At 34.7% G+C, this 17,903-nt stretch overlaps 1 protein-coding gene across 1 annotated transcript; it reads right to left on the bottom strand.

Annotated features, from left to right (window-relative positions):
* Positions 1–898: 898 nt before the first annotated feature.
* Positions 899–3,795, bottom strand: LOC145055448 (transcription factor bHLH62-like). Its single transcript, XM_079003774.1, has 7 exons — positions 2,707–3,795; positions 2,452–2,604; positions 2,295–2,360; positions 2,034–2,102; positions 1,873–1,944; positions 1,616–1,765; positions 899–1,299 (listed from the first exon to the last, which is right to left on the bottom strand). Exons 1-7 carry the CDS (start codon positions 3,526–3,528, stop codon positions 1,180–1,182), a joined length of 1,452 nt encoding a protein of 483 aa, XP_078859900.1. The 5' UTR covers positions 3,529–3,795; the 3' UTR covers positions 899–1,179.
* Between the last annotated feature and the right edge of the window lie 14,108 nt (positions 3,796–17,903).

The following is a 17,903-nucleotide window of genomic DNA, read 5'->3' as shown; positions in this document are numbered from 1 at the left end:
ATTGAAGTTTCACTGTATGATTGAATTCTATTAATTTCAATTTTAATGTAAGTTATGGGGGACAATTCTGCCACCTAACCATAAAAAAAAGAAATTATTATTAAAAATTACTTTATAATTCTTAACTCTTGTGTAAATTATATCATTTTCAAAGAATCTTCTTAATAATGAAATCAATCCAATAATGCACATCGTAATAAAATAAGAGCGGTAAAGCAGCAAATGTCCCAAATATTAAATTAATACCCTTAAAAATTGGATTTTTACTAACCACCCCCTATGAATAATAAAAAATAGCATCTTTTTCAATACCTGTAAATCCACTAACATCTTTAACTTTTCTTTTGTCACACCAATATTTTAAAACAGTGGATGATATATTTATATTTTATTTATTTTTATAAAAGTTAGGTTTGTGTTCATTGGGTCTAGTCAGAATTCACCAAAGCCAACCTGTGATTCTTCTAATTATTCCTAATTTTTAATTGAATATATTTATCATAAGATTATTTTTTTAATTTTAGTTTTTATGATTGCTGTAATCATGAAGAAGGAAGAACAGAAGGTTCTGTTTCTGGTTAATCTCTGAAAATTACAGGACCAGAAAATGTGGCAGATATTATGCAAATTAATCGATTTTTTCCCATAGTTGTAATCATCAAATTTAATTTAGTTTTTGTACAAATGAACTAATATTGATAATTTTGGATCTTGTAACGAGATCATATATGAAGACAAACACGTAATATTCACTATACAAGTCAATTGGCGAGAGTTGCTCTAAATAATTTTTGCTATAGAAGAATAAGTTTAATATTTTTTTTATTAGTTTGTAGCAATATAACCGTTTATTATTATGCAATAAGATAAAAGTAAACACTAAACAATATAATATATATTGGAATGAAGGTGGAGACTTTCACATCTCATTTCTCTCTATTAACAAAATATATTTTACAAATCGTGTGATATATGAAGAAAGACAACACACAATCTAGAAATACACTACAAATACATATTAATAAGAAGAAAATTATAAAAAAATTATGAAATAACTTGAAGAATTTCGCTTCAATTAGACCTAAAAATGGATTGATTAGCGTAATAAGGGTTCATATTATTTTTAATATGAACCAATTTGATCTCTTTTGTATATACAAGAGTCTTTTAAGGTTGGAATTAGAGCTCCATCTTCATATTAGATGGTTGATCTCGAAAAAATGGTGCGTCTAAATCAAGATTTTCACCGAAACCCATTTGAACAATGCTTTGAAGATCATCTTGACCGAATCCCGGGAACTGCAAGAATCAAATTCAAACACAAACTCATGATTAAAATCAATGTAGATATGTTTATATGTGCTAAACCTATCATAAAGATTCTTTATGGTGCTTGTTTTTTACTTGATGAGTTTAATAAATACATTAATTAATAAATTAAATTCTTATACTTGTGTTTTTATTAAAAATACGAGAATAAATGTTTTCTTTTTATAAGTCCAAACTCTTTACAAGTTTGACTTTTCCTTTTAGCCGAATATGTTGTCATTTTTCATATTTTTTAAACGTCCTTAAACCAATATACAAGACCTAAGGGGGTGATTAAAGATTTTACCTGAAGAAAAGGTTCGGCTAATTGGTGACCCGATTGGATACTTGGGGTCGACCCGTTGAAGAGTGCTTGTTGGTTTTGCTGATAAAAAGTCGATGTAGAAGATTGAACATGGTGTGTTGGTTGAGATAAATTCACATTTGATTGATTAGCCTGCGATTTAATTCACACATATAAGAATGAATACCCTCAAAGGACAATTGAAATTTTTGGAGTACTTAAAAAAACAACTTATGTTTTTAGATATAAAATTAACTTACGTTTTGGGAAAGTAGGTTATCCCCATCGAAATCAAGACACGGGTTTACGGTAGCCAATTTCATTGAAAGAAACTACGCAAAAATAGAGATTACAAAAAAATCAGATTGGAAAAAACTTTAAATAATTCAAAATGAAATATCTAGTAAAAATCTTATGTTACCTCGACTTGTCTTTGCAATGACTGTACGTAATTGATTATTTCATCGAGCATAAGCGCTTTTCCAGTTACCTAAACATCAAAGTCGATATTATTTAGCTATTTTTGACACTAGAAAGACAAAGCCAATATTTTTTTACCATTTTTTAAACAAAGTCTAACATTTTTACCATGTTTAGCCTTTAAAAAAGTTGAAAGTTTTTAGCCATTTTTTTTTACCATTAAAAAGTAAAAACAATCAAAATCGACAACTTTAATGCTTACCTTGTCACAATTTGGTACAAGATTCTGAAGAAGCTTCATTCTTTCACCTATCTTCTCCCTTCTGACCTGACAATCATATGCAAAATTGTAGATTTATGAGCACCAATCTCCAAAAACTGCCATTATCGAAGGAAGAAAGTTTTTAAGAAAAGCTTACTCTTTCTGCTAAGCTATGGCTATCTGTAGCTTGCCCTCTTCTTGCTCTAACATGAATATAATCCTTTGGTGCCTCTTGTGGCTTCGTGTCTCCGTTTTCTTGCTCTGGTTTCTTCAATTTTTTCGAATTTGAATCGTCAATGGGTTCTTCCTCCTGAAACATGAGAAAACAATCCAATATTTTAGTAAAATTTGGATCGAATAAGTTATTGATTTCATATCGGATGCATTCATGTAATCGATATTGGTTTATTACCTTTTTTGCTGTTGACCCAATTCCCTTGGAAGAACCACCTTTCCGCTTTCTCGTATTCGAATCTTTCTGATTCTTGAATCCGAGTTCCCCGCTTGGAATTTGTTCAGAAACAGAGGATTCTTCATTAGAATTAGCAGCAGAGCCTGGTAATCTGTTAAGTTTCATGTTGATTTCTTCTGAATTCCTGTTATCTTCCAACCTCACCGGAGATGGGTCGATTTTCAATGCCGGACTACTTGAAACACGAGGGAATTTCGCGTTACTTGTCAACGGAGAAGAACCATTAGATCCAATTTGAAACTCTGGGGAGTTCGGATTTATCCCTAATTGATGAGTTCTACCATTGAAACTACGACTACCGAAACAAGAAAACTTGGCTGCTCGCTCAGCAAAACCAGGATCCGCCGTGAGCAATGGTAGATTCGGATTCAATGGCATTGAATTCCGAATTCTGGGTAGGTTTTCTTTCATAAAATGGTCAATAATTGGTAAATTTAACTTGGGTGGTGACGGATTTAATGGTGTATTAGTATTACTGTACGGAGGCGGTGGAGTCATAGCAGCCGGAGAACCATCACGAAATTTTCCGATGAGTTCACGGACGGCGACAATGTCGTTGGATACTGTGGAATTAGAAACAGGGGAAGAGACCATTGAACTCAAAGCAGACTCGAAATGCGAGTAATTTGGCCGGGAAACCCCGTCGGCAGAAGCTTGCTCCACCGGATAATTCATCTCCGGCATCAACGTCATCAGCTTCCAGGGTGATTGAGACGACGGTTCAAACTGCAACCCGGTATTAAGGAAGAAATCTCTATCCATGGCAGAACACACAGAATTGGAAAAACTGGAGTTGAATACACAATCTTTTTGAGCTAAAATCGAAAACCCAGATCAGAAATTGGTCCAAAATAATATTGAATCACGAAAAACTCAAAAGAATCACATTATATTTATATGGGATTGAGTAAGAAGTCGAAGTGATGAATGAAGATTGTGGTGTTGGGTCTGATAATGAAAGTTTGGTGCGATGGTGATGCAAATAAAAGCAACACAAAATGATCGATCGAGGGAAGGTTACAGGCTGAGTTACAATGAAGTTATATAGAAGAAAGTTAAAGGGGTTGGGTGGGGTGGGGTGGGGTGTGTGTGGGGGGGGGGGGGGTAGGGGGTGGGGGGCGGTTGTATGTTTGTGGGGAATATAATTGGGGAAAGTGTAAATGCCGGGCCTTCAACGTTAAAACACCAAACAAAAGGTTTTTCTACCCTTAAAATATGGGTTGCAACTAAAAACATCATTAATGAATTCATGTTTTATTATTATTATTATTATTATTATTATTATTTTCAAGATTTAGTACCGGTTTACTAATTTATATTCTTATCACGATCGTTATTTCCATGTACTTTGTAGTGTAACGTTATATGTAATGTTGTGAAAGTATTTGACATTTGTGTTATGTTTTTTTATTAAAATATCATCAAAACAAAACATTTTTCTACCATCATGCGTCTTTTTGTTTAAGTTTGTTGCCAATCACATAGCTTTACGAAGTCATATCAGTCCATTGATCCTCAAACTCAATTGCTAGGTCAGGTGTCCAATGTTGCTAGGTAATTATAGTAGAGAAAGGGTTATTTGTTAAAGTGTTAACATTAAAAATTATGCTTTCCAACTACTCCCTCCGTCTCAATATTATTGTCCACAGACAAAAAACACACATATTAAGAAAAACATTAATTACCACTAACTTTATATATTAAATGACATTTTTGTCCTTACTTTGCATTTAATGTTCTATTAAATACTTAGTTGGTTAAGTAATAATTAAAGGGTATTTTGGTAAAAATGTTATTTATTTTTAGAAGTGGACTGTTATTTTAGGACAAACCAAAAAGGAAAGATGTACTATAATTTTGAGAGGGAGGGAGTAATCATTAAAAATTGTCACTGCATAGGATCCTTGTTGTCAAAAGGGCCCCATTTTCTTTTTTTAGTATCAAGAAGCTTTCGTCGGAAGTATGTTGTTAATCCATTGCTAAGATAACATCTCTTTCTTTTTAGATTACACTTTCAAGCTCTAAATGACACATCTGGACCCAACATCGTCGTGGTCTTCCCTCCCTCCAAACACCATTGCCACCATCTTCCTACCCCTAGCCACCGGCTCCACCACGAAGCAACAAGTTCGTGTAAATTTTCATTTATTTCTAAAATTTGTAAATTTCTGAGATAAACATTTGTTGTTGATTTTCTTTATGGTTCTCATAAATAAGTTTGTTGTTGATTTAAAATTTTGTTGTGGGTTTTTTATATGAACATTTGTTGTTGATTTTCTGCGATAACCACTTGTAGGGACAAAAGTCGAAAAGATGCAATCAATTAATAAGGTTTAAATTGAAGTTGAATAATTAAAGATTGTCAAGTGTGAAGCATGTTATTCGCTAGAATCTAGGATGTTTCTTATTCAATGTGATAAGTTTATCTCCATAAAACGAAAGCATTTTCAATTTATTTATGAGACTCGTTACATTTGTTTTTATCATTTACTTTGTTTGTAATACTCCTTCCATCCCAAATTGATAGTCCATGTTTGATTTTTGAAGTCTTTTTTCTTCAACTTTGACCTTAAATATTTTTATTTGTGTTATATATTACTTGATAAAACTTATAAAATTGAAAAAAACATTTAAAATACAATTCATTCATATTGCATCAAGTATTCTCTATCAAACATAAAAATATTTAAGGTCAAACTGGAAGATTAAGCTTATTTCTGTTCGAGGTCGCTTAGCCTGATTGAAATTTGTTTTGGGGAGTCTTGGTATCTATTACATGTCTATGTTTAAGGTTCCAAGAGGTGTTCTTAGTTTGTTGGAGTCGATGTGTTAGGGAAACCACACAATACTTGTCAAGACTCGGAACAAATCTGATACCACTTTCCAAGTTCTGATGACCCTTGTTACGAAGTAATGCGGATAACATAAGAAACCAAAAGTCCACAAAGACACAATATTTACGTGGTTCGGTCAAGGTGATCTACGTCCACAAGCAGGAGGGAAGTATTCTTTATTTATGAGCACTCAAAATGTAACACCATGGTTTCCAGGTATTTTCACTTTTAACCTTGTTGTGTGAATTTTTGGCCCTTTGGTCCAAACGCCAGGCTTTTAGCTTTGGATGCTCGGCGTTCAAATGCCAGGCATTCTATGTTAGATGTCAGGCGTTTGCAGGCAGAGACCAAACCCTAATTCTTAGGGCTTGCACCCTATTTAAAGAACATTATGGCCTCAAGACCCTTCACCACTCCAGCCTCCATCGTCATTTCGAAAACCATAAGTGTATATGAGAGTATGAAGCCTTGTGCATCTTTTATTCTGGGCATGGTTCTTTCGTTGACTTGTATTGCAGGCAATAATCTTACCATGGATTTCTTAGAGACCATGAGGGTGGCGGTGAATGTAGGAAGTATTTATGGAATCCCACTGGATGACGAGGAATTACCAAATGTGGGTGTGGAGGAACCAAGACCTCGAAAGAGACGAAATGTGAGACAACAAGGTGGAGAGCAAGCACAACCTCCACCATGAGACATGCATTTAGGAGGGATCTCGACCGACCTATTTCAAAGGTTGGAACGTACTCAGATAATCTTCGCGGGGGAGTGACTTATCTCGGTTAATCTATGGATACTTTATTCTCACATGTCTACATTGAGTGCCCAAAAAATATGCCACAACAATTACTGTACATTCCAATGTCGGAAGAGTTGTGGGAGACCAAAGATTTTGGAGCCGAGACGAGTGGTATCCGAGATGAGGAAGACAAGTGATTATCCTTTTTATTTTATTTTTATTTGGAGTGATTTTTTTTACTTGGTTTGTTTTAGTTTTGGATTTGTTTTATTTTAAAACTTGTGACCGAATGATTGTATTTGTTTCTTTGTTTCATCTCTAGGATTCTTGTTATTTTTGATGTCGCAGAATTAAAATGTTTTTCAAGAAAAGTCGTGAGCGTTTAAAGGATATCGAGAACCACAACTTTGATAAGCGCGGGGTGCTTATCGAGTGAGGAAGAGATTTAGAGAGTATTTACAGAAAATGGAGACTAGAAAGGGCCTAATGCTATTTAGAAGTGAATAGAAGACTTATCAAGAAATGCATTTTGGCCGCTCATGATTTTGTGAACCTCTGGGTCTCACGACGTGACCAACACTATGTCATGTTGTGACGATTTATTCCATCGCGAAGAAGATTTTGGCATTATCATTTTCATGATATGATGACTATTTTTCATGTCGTGACACACTCAGTGATCGAGATTCAGATACTCTCACATTTGATCTCATGACATTGCTCCTACTTTTTCACATCGTGACTGAAGTATATTGCATAAATTTTAAGATTTCCGCACCACATTTTTAAATTTAAAGTTCTTGGTTTTATTTTGTCGGCACATTCACGAGCAGAAGTCTAGTTTCTAGTAATCTATCGAGATGTTCAAGCTTTCCCACCACAATCAGATTCGATCTTACTACTACCACCCCAGGGGAGCCTGTTCCTTTTTCTACCTTTAATAGTTTTATATGCTTTATTATTTTTATGCATACAATGAGGGCGTTATATGAAATAAGTGTGGGGTAGGTGGTTAAAAAGGATTTTCAAGCATTAAAGTTATAATTAGAAAAATGCTAGAAATTCAAAAATTAATTATGCAGACTTGCAAAAATAGTCTAATTTTGAAAATCGAGTTCATTTAAAATTTTGATATTATTGCATTAGGACTATTTGCTAGTGTTATGCGGGATGATTTGATGTGAACTCTAAGATTTAATTGAGCCAATATGTTATAGTGTATTTGCGGCTTCCCAATCTTAGTGAAATCATGAGATAAAAATACAAGCTTGTGTAGTTTGAGGGACATAATATGTTTTGCATCATGTACATGAAATATATCTAGGAAAACTTATGTAGTCATTGCACTTTAGGCTAATACCTTTAATCAATAAGGGTTAAAGTTAAGTTCACTTGCTTAAGCATATGTTTTTCTTTTAGGTTTTTAGTTTGAGTGAAAAGTGAGTTATGAAAAAAAAGTGAAAAAGTTAAAAAAAGAAAAAAAAAAGTTGTCAAAGTTTGTTGATTGAATAAAAGTTTACAAAGTATGAAGATCAAGTATTATGAATAAAAAGTTCAATGTTACAAATATCAAAGATTCAAGTTGAAGAAAGCGAAGAATAAGGCAAATTGCCAAAAGCCAAAGGTTTAGTAATCAAAGTTGTAATTTTTCTTTCTAGGTTATTTTACCATATCTATGCTTGGGAACTTAACAAAAATTACCTTGAGGTTAAGAAAGTTTTCTGAGGATGTATTTAGAGGGATGCATAAATGAGTTTGTTCAAAATAGGCGAGAACGTTTATGAGGATTGTGAGTATTTAGTACTTGGGAAGTAGTTAGTATATTTTAGACACAAATACATGCATTGAGGTGATGCGTAATTAGCAAGTTCTATTTGGATTGTTTTGTGTGATGTTAGTGGGCGATGTTCTATGTGATGTATTAAAATAAGTTTTGCTTGAGGCCAAGCAAAAGACAAGTGTGGAGTATTTTGATAGTGTCTTATTTATACACATATTTATGCATTATTTTAATATATTTGAGTTATATTTGGATAAAATGCAAAGATGTTTGGTACATATAAAGTTTGAATTCTATTTTGCAGCTAAAATGGACATTCTCAAGGAAAAAGGACCGAAATTGAAGAAAGCTAGATACTAGGAGGATTGGAGCTAAAATTGGGAGAAGAAGGAAGAGGAAATCGTGCATGTTGAAGTTCCTACGACATGGACAACCACATTCCACGACGTGACATTCAGAATCCTCTCGAATCCTTGCATGAACCCTTATCACGACTTGACCATTTATATGTCACGACGTAACCATGTGTCAAGTCTAGAATTTTCTATGCGTATTCATGGAATCCTTGGCGCATACATGATTATTATGATTCTCACGATGTGACTCTTTTATTGTCATGACGTGAAAGTTGAATTAACAAAAGCATAAATATCGATCTTTTAATCGAAATCAGAAGACTTGGAGCAGAGAGTTGTGATTGGAAAGAGAAAAAATACCTTCTGAGAACCCTTGGAAGATAGAAGAAGATTAGATCATGCTTTGAAGATATTTAGAATAGGAACATCATTAGATCATTCGGTTTGCTACTTTTTACCATGTCTTATCTAGTTAAATCAAATTTCATGTGTGTGTCTAGTTTAATTATAAGCTAAAACCTTATACTTTCGTTTAGTGATGATGAGCCCTAATACTATGTGTTACTTTCTATTTTCATGGATTTATTGAAATTGGTTTAACTTGTGTTTGATAGATCAATACCTAGTATGCTAACAGTTTCAATATTTTTTTGCTTAGATTTCAAGTTTTATGTAGTTACATGATCAATTTAATTGCATGAACTTGTTTACCTAGTTATTTATGATTCTTAAATTGCTAGAGCTGGTGATTGACCAAATCATGGATTAGGTGATAAAGATAGTTGCTTTAACTGTGCTAACGAAAATAATTAGATAATAATATGTGTTTTGGTTATTTTTCTCGATCACAGATAATTAATCGTAGATTTATCATTCATAACCCAATAATCTTCATAATCAGTTATGTGTCCCACTTGTGCAAGACCAAAGAATAGTAGTTCATAAATTGGTGAAAACATTAGGAGATTGAATCAAGACTTCTAATAACTTTTATATTGGTAAACACTTAAATTAATCCATGACTTGAAACTGACCAGAGGAAAAATGGTGATTCAAAGCTAAACGAAAGTGTCTTTAATATCTCGATTTACAATTGTCGTTAATTGTTTATTTAGTTTTTAGTTGTTTGAGAAATTTATGAAGTTAATCCGAACTTGCAAAATCTGATAGAAAAACCCCTAATTTTAGTTGCTTTTCTTAGTTTAGCTTATAGTAGTTATTTTATTGATTAAAATACTGTTCCATGTGTTCCACAACCGACTTACTTTACTATTCTAGAATTCGACTGGGTACATTGTCTAAGTGTGTTTTAGCTAGTTAAGTTTGTTTGGTTTATAAATTAGAAACTAGTAAGTATATGTTTTCACATTAACTAGTATGGTTTGAAAAGAGTTTCCCTCAAACTCAAGAAATTGATTGTGACGTAACATTCCCACTGTTAGCTAAGAAAGGTCGATTTAGTTATTGTTTTTTACCATCATTGCCTTCTTTGGTTATAAGATATGGTAAAGTGGATGTTTAAACAACTTTCTATAGAAGGAAACTTTTGTGGGGGGGGGGGGGGGAGGTGTGACACATCTTGAAAGGATTTAAACATAGAAGTATCCAAATAAGGTGTGTAAGCTTAAAAAAATCTATTCGTAGATTAAACCAAGCATCATGTAGAAAGGAAGTTGTTCTTCCATGAGAAAGTCAATGAATATTGTCTTTTTAGAAGTTCAGATTTGTCTTGAGTACATATCAAAACTAGTGGGAGTGTCATTGTCTTCCTAGTATTGCATGCTGGTGACATTACTACTCACAGGATACATTTCCTATGAGTTGCAAAGAGCAAAAGCTTGGGAATAGTTTCGCTATGATGGACAAAGGAAAATGAAATTGATACATGGTTTTAGATCTAAAATTATATATTGAAGTAAATAATAGGATTCAGTCAAAGCACAATATGATGAAAGGTTTCTACAGGGAAAATATGAAGGGATTTTTGGTATGCTTCATAGCAAGGAGTTGAGTGAATATCAAAATTCCTTCGTACTAGTCATGAAAATGATAGGATGAGTCAAGTCCTATATGCTTCGTATATGAATTGATCATGATACCTATGAGTTGTGCTTATTCTGATGTCCTAGATGTTTTAAGCATCGTGAAATTGTGTCGGAAGTTAGCATGACTAAATCGCTAGACAATTGTCAAGAAAATTCTAAGTTATTGAAAAATACCAAGGAATGGTTGCTTGTGGAAAGTAGATAACATGATTGAGAAGAGTTATAGTGACATGAATTTTAGAGATGACTTCGAGTCATAGTATAAATAGATATTCCTTTTAAGTTGTAGTACGAAAGGTTTCATGTGGGAGATGGTGGTTGACTCGACAATGTGAGTAAGACCACATTAGTGCAAATGAAGTGTGTCATCCCCATTTTTCACGACCCGAAAAGACATTTTATGTTTATCATAAAACATAATATTCTTTTGTGGATGCGGAATTTGTCCCACAAAGTATTTTAGAAGAAAGGTTTTTCATTGATTATTAAAAACTTGGGATGTCATAACTAATACAAGAAACATAATCATAAACGTAGTCCTTACAGGCCTTACAATGTCTTTTATACTATGGCCTATATTTCCTTGAATCTCTCATCGGATTCAAACATCATTATCTTTGTACTACTTTATGTGATACAAAGAAATTGAGTGAGTCGGGTTGGGAAACCTGGTGAGCACATAGAGTTTTCTTTTATATTCATCCCTAAGGACCTATCCTAAGGATCATCATCAACATAATTGTTGACAATACTGTTTCAGGGATTTCTCTACAATACATGTCAGTACATCAAATGAACACGTAGTTCATCACCTACAGGTTATGAACCTACATGTGTCCCATGGGACTATCATGAATAGTATGTGGTCGTCACCTATACTATGTTAGATGACTACATCATTAGTATACTAGTAATATTTAAAGTTGTGGAATACTATCATGGTTTTTATCTCTCAGCACCCATCACCCTTATCATCTATCATCTTTCATCACCCATTACTACCCAATATTATAAGGATAACAATATATATGGTAGAATTCATATAAAGATCATCTTATATTATTTCATCTAACATAGAACATCTTAAATCATGGATAAGAAGCACATATAGCATTTAATTATCTAAATACTTCATATCTATGTCTAAGATGAAAGTAACTATACACTCACTTGTTAAAATTGGATGACTAGTGGATTCGGCAGCGCTTCACCTAACACCTTGACTTTTCCTTTGAGACCTAGGTTCAATTATCACTATGTATTAGTCTAATATTTCTCGTGACTAATGATATTATGGATTCCTTAAGAATCCCAATGTCTATATCAATATCAATCAAATAAGTAACAACCAGGTAAGACCATATCGGAGGTAGGGTCCATTTTGTATACATAGTATACTGTTTGTAAATCCCGCTTTAAACACCTCACTAAATCTAGCTTATACATCACCCCTGTAAGTAGATTCATTAGTATAATGACTTGGAATCACTTATAATTATTATTTAAAGTCGTAACAACGATTATGAATATAAATATAAGTTATAGTTGAAATAAAATAAGTGTAGCTTAACTTATAGAGATTTTAGTGAAAACCGGGAAATTGCGTGTGCAAAACTCCGAAACGGAAGACCTGTTTCTTCAGGCTTTTAGCTACTCCAAAGCCTAGCTAAAATACTTAGAAGCTCCAAAAATATTGGATAAAAAGGGTGGAAGGTTTCCAAAGAAATATGGAGTGGATTTGTGAGGAGAATGAATGTATTTTGAAGGGTTTATATAGATTCAGCAGGCGCGCACCGCATCTAGACAAGAAGCACACCACACCTCAGGGTGGTGCTATCCCATCAGACTTTTTCCACGTGTCAACACCGTATTATCCCACATCATCCCTTATAGAAGATTCCATATGTCACCATTTCGTGGTTCCACGTGTCATGCATTCCTTGAGCCACGTCACCTTGTCTCTCAGAAAGAGGGGGTTGCCGACCATGCCATGTGGCGCCACCAGGTGTTTCCACGTCATCAGTCTAGGTTAATTTCTGGTAGATCTTTGAACGACCATAAATTTCACATACGATCTCCGTTTTCAACGTTCTTTATATCCCCAGAATCCCCTTGATGAGCTCTACAACTTTCATTAAGGTCTCAACAACTAATTCTCAATCTAACTAAATTCATTTTTAGACCGGTATAGACTATTAAAGTCCGTGTGAAATTCATAATTCCTTCGTACGAATTTTGTTCTCGACTGTCTTTATATCAATGGACTCCTAATCACGAGATCTTCAACTCTCGTTTAGATTGTTTTACCAAAAAATCAACCAATTTTAATTTCGATTTTTGTGCTAACATAGTTACGCTGAAACTTCAAAAAATCATAACTGCCTCATATGAAGTCAGACTTGGACGTTCTCTATATGCGCGAGTTTGATTTTACTGATTACTACGACTTTCTTTTAGATTACTTAGGATAACAAGCAACCTATCTAAAATTCAATTTTTATCACGCGCATAGCCGTGTCGGTTTAATTACGAAACTTCAAAGAAACATAACTTCTTCCTACGAAATCGGATTTTAGAGTTCTTTATATTTACGAAATCTTTGTTATACCGACAACAACTTCCGCTAATATTATATATATATATATATATATATATATATATCCTAAATAATATGATTTCTCAGTTAATAGATTATTCATATAATATATTAATAAATCACAAATAACCTCTTTCTCAAATATCCATCCTATCAAATTGCTCCAGTGAAGGCAACCCAAAAGGACCATCCTACTATCGGGTCAAGTACATACCAATTATAGTTATGGGCTTAGAAACCTAACCTAATAGTCTCCCAATTGGATAAGTTTAATAACTACAAGTGCCAATGCTACTTCTAAATCTGATTAGCAATCGTAGCTCTCAAAAGCCGCTGTTGAACTGTGTCCTTTAGATAAGGTATCATATAATCCTCTCTTCTTCAAGATATCGCGTGGACAAAGACATAGAATAAAGTCATACTCTTTGTCCAACACTTTGTTTCCCGGTTTCTGATTTGTTTGACATAGAACTTAAATGAACACATCAATTCAGTTCTGATCGGGCCCGACACAATTCAAAACAAAATCATTGAGGGGCCCAAGATATTGCTTTTATTCCTTTTAGGATAAAAGGAGCAGATAAACTTTGACTTATATGCTTGTACTAATTACTCGTTAAATTATACACAACAACACGGTTTATAACATCAAGTTACTGATGCGTTTTCGTACTATCAATGCCCAACCAACTCATAATTATCAACTCATATATATTGGTTTGAAGAATATACTATATTATCGTCTCACAATCACTCATGATAAATTCCATGAAGTGATTCATGTGAGCGTGGGTTTAATCCAATACTCAAATGTTATTTCAGGAGCACTCATGAACGTTATAGCAAACTTTTGCTTTGTCTAAACACTTTAGACAATCTACAAGCCAATTCATGACAGTCTAACCTCGTATCTTACTTCCAAAGTATGATTGACTGTGGATATTTTGAATAATCATATTATTCTGGAAGTCAAAACATGAAAAAGTGAAACAATAGTAGACAACTGACACAGGATAACAACTTTACTCATAAATAAAACCTTTTATTTAATCATCAAATGTCAATTACATTTAGCAAGTTTCTAAATAGCTATATAATTTCTAACACAAATATCGTCCTTCAGCCCAATACTCCTAGCATGCTGCAAGTGCTTAACCCTACTCAGTCGCTTCGTAAAGGGATCTGCTGGGTTCGCTTCTGACGATACCTTCTTCAGTACAAGGAGTCCCTCTTCTACTCGATGTCTTATGAAGTGATATTTTCTATTGATGTGCATGGATCTGCCATGATACCTTGGTTCCTTGGTTAAGGCAACTGCACCCTCGTTATCATAGAAAATCTCCATAGGCGCCTTTACAGTTGGTACAACTACAAGGTCTCCAATGAAGTTCTTTAGCCATATTGCCTCCTTCGACGCTTCGCTTGCTGCTATGTACTCTAATTCGCACATTGAATCAGCTACAGTCTCCCTTTTGGAACTTTTCCATGTTACTGCTCCTTCATTTAGGGTAAATACCCAGCCCGAATGAGAGTGGCAATTATCTGTGTCGGTCTGAAAGCTGGCGTCACTATACCCTATCACTCTCAATTCATCACACTTACCGAGGGTAAGGACCCGGTCCTTAGTCCTCCGTAGGTACTTAAGAATGTTATTTACTGCAATCCAGGGTGCTCTACCAGGATTCCCTTGATATCGACTAACCATGCTTAAAGCAAAAGTCATATAAGGGCGAGTAAATGTCATAGCATACATGATCGAGCCAACGACGGAAGCATATGGTACTCGACTCATTTCTGCTATTTCGGCAACGGTACTTGGACTCTGATTCTTACTCTGTTTGGTTTTGCTCTGGATAGGCAATTCTCCTTTCTTGGAATTCTCCATGTTGAAATGTTTCAACGCTTTGTCCAAGTAGGTACTTTGACTAAGTCCTATTAGTCTTGTACTCCTATTCCTCAATATCCTTATCCCCAGAATGTAAGCAACTTCTCCAACGTCCTTCATAGCGAAACACTTTCCAATCCAGGACTTAACCTTCTGCAAGGTTGGAACGTCGTTTCCTTTGAGTAGTATGTCATCCACATACAATACCAGAAAGCTAACTATACTCCCACTTGCTTTGACATATACGCAGGACTCATCCTCGCTTCTCGAAAATCCAAACTCTTTGACTTTCTCATCGAAACAAAGATTCCATCTGCGAGATGCTTGCTTTAATCCACAAATGGATTTCTCAAGCTTACACACTCTGTTAGGGTACTTTGCATCTACAAAACCCTTTGGCTGACTCATGTAAACATCCTTAGCCAACTTTCCATTAAGGAAAGCAGTTTTGACATCCATTTGCCATATTTCATAATCGTCAAACACAGTTATGGCTAGCACAACCCTTATTGATTTGATATTCGCTACTGGTGAGAAGGTCTCATCATAGTCAACTCCAGGAGTTTGAGTAAAGCCCTTCGCAACCAATCACGCCTTATATGTGTGTACTTTCCCATCCATTTCGGTCTTCTTCTTGAAGATCCACTTGCACCCGACCGTCTTATGACCTGGTACATTTTTAACCAAGTTCCAAACTTGATTGTCATACATGGACTGAATCTCGTTGTCTGTTTCCTCTTTCCACTTTGTAGACTCTTGGCCCGCCATGGCTTCCTTGTAGTTGTTAGGTTCATCCCTATTTATCAGTGTGCTATCATTGATAAACGTATCACCTTCACTTGTTATATGAAAACCATATAACATAGGTTGGACGCCGACTCTACTGGAACGTCTCAGAGGTACAGACTTGTCAGCTGGTTCAACAGGAGTCTCATCCTCAGGTTGATTGATAGTGTTAGAGGTTTCGTCTGATAGGTTTTGAGCATTACATCAATCCTATGGTGCACATGCAAATCCTAAAGCTTTGGATTTAGGTTTTTATGATTGTACATGAAAATCACCCAAAGCTTTTAAACCCTAATTCTAACTTACAAAAAATCAAAATCATAACTATACTACGGTTAGAAAATTACCCTTCAATTGTAGCATGAAGATCTTGATCTTTGAGAACCTAACACCTCAAATGTGATGCCTCTAATGAATCACAAACACCAAAGTCAGTTGGGTGATCTTGGAGAGAGGGGAAGGAGGCTCAAAATCGGATCAATGATCTCTAGGGTTCAAGTGGTAGCCAATTTGTGAAGCCATAGGGTCCTTTATATAGCTGAGCTGCTAGGGTTTCAGTCAAAACCCTAATTGGATTTCTTAGGCCTTAAGTAGTCCGCAGGAACCTTCCAAAAACAAGGCCTGGACGAATTCAATGTGGGCTTCCCCCTTGATTTCATCCATCCCTTTCCAAGGGATCCACAACCCAAAATCTAATTATCTTATAATTGCAATTCTAGTGCCCTAGGTTCAATTAATATCTTTTGACCACAAAATTAATTCTTGACCAATATTAATTAACCAATATGATTTCTCTTTTAATATATTATTCATATAATATATTAATAAACCATAATAACCTATTTCTCCATTAATCATCCAGTCATGTTGCTCTGGTGAAGCCAACCCAAAAGGACCATGCAACAACCAGGTCAAGTACATACCAAATATAGTTATAGGCTTAGACATCTAATCCAACACCTTCATCTCTTAACTCTTGAAGCTCTTCAAGGTCAATTTGCCTCTCACTATCCTCTTCGAGGGGCCCAAGATATCACTTTTACCTTCGTAGGATAAAAGGAACAGATAAACTTCAACTTATATGCATTTACTATTTACTCATCAAATCATACACAACAATTCGTTTTATAACATCAAGTTACTGATGCTTTACGCATTATCAATGCACAACCAACTTGCAAACAATAAACTATATATCTCAGTTTAAAGTCTATATGATGTTATCGTCTCACAATCACTCGTGATTAATTCCATGAAGTGATTCAAGTGAGCGCGGATTTAATCCAATACTCAAATTTATTTCAAGAGCACTCATGAATGTTGCATCAAACCTTTGCTATGTCTAAACACTTAGAAATTCTACAAGCCAATTCATGATAGTCTTCTTTCATACCTACTTCCAAAGTATGATAGACTATGGATAGTTTAAATAATCTTATTATTTAAGAAGTCAAAACTGATGGGTTTAGAGCAAAAGAACAATCCTATGTGCTCATGCAAAACCCTAAAGCTTGGATTATAGGTTTCTCTATTGTACGTGCGATTCATCCAAGACATGAATACCCTATTCTAGCATACTATTAATATCAAAATCTATAATAAACTAGTTTAGATAATACCTTTCAATAGTTGCAAGAATCCTTTGATCTTCAAGAAGTTTAGTGTCACAAGTGTAACACCTCTAATGGCTCACAAACACCACAAGCAAGAGGATGATCTAGAAGAGAGAGGGAGAGAGAGGCTAATTTCGGCTATAGTAACTCTAGGGTTATTGGTGTAGCCGAAACTTGAAGCCCTGGGGTACCTGAGTCAAAACAATAAATGGATGACTTAGACCCTAAGCAGCTTGGGAATATTCTGGAATAAGGCCTCTATGGCCGAATTTAGAGTGGGCTTCCACTCCTAATTTCGTCCACCTCATATCTAGGAAGATCCACAGACCAAAAACTAACTATCACACAATTGACAGTTCAAGTCCCCTTTATTTACTTAATCTCTTTTAGTCACAAAATTAATTCATAATTAATTCTTGACTAATATTAATTAAACCGTAATAAGCTCTCTCTCTCTCTCTCTCCATAAATCATCCTATCAAGTTACTTTGGTGAAGACA

This window comes from Lactuca serriola, chromosome 5 (assembly GCF_051521515.1).
Source record: "Lactuca serriola cultivar US96UC23 chromosome 5, Lser_US96UC23_V15, whole genome shotgun sequence".
Lineage (NCBI taxonomy): Eukaryota > Viridiplantae > Streptophyta > Magnoliopsida > Asterales > Asteraceae > Lactuca > Lactuca serriola.
This window is presented reverse-complemented; position numbering and strand designations above follow the sequence as displayed.

Coding starts and splice junctions, on each gene's coding strand:
- LOC145055448 (XM_079003774.1), bottom strand. CDS start 3,528: ATGGATAGAGATTTCTTCCTTAATACCGGGTTGCAGTTTGAACCGTCG. Junction 1,945..2,033: donor CATTGCAAAGACAAGTCGAG/GTAACATAAGAT, acceptor ATTTTTGCGTAG/TTTCTTTCAATGAAATTGGC. Junction 1,300..1,615: donor TAGCCGAACCTTTTCTTCAG/GTAAAATCTTTA, acceptor TGATTCTTGCAG/TTCCCGGGATTCGGTCAAGA.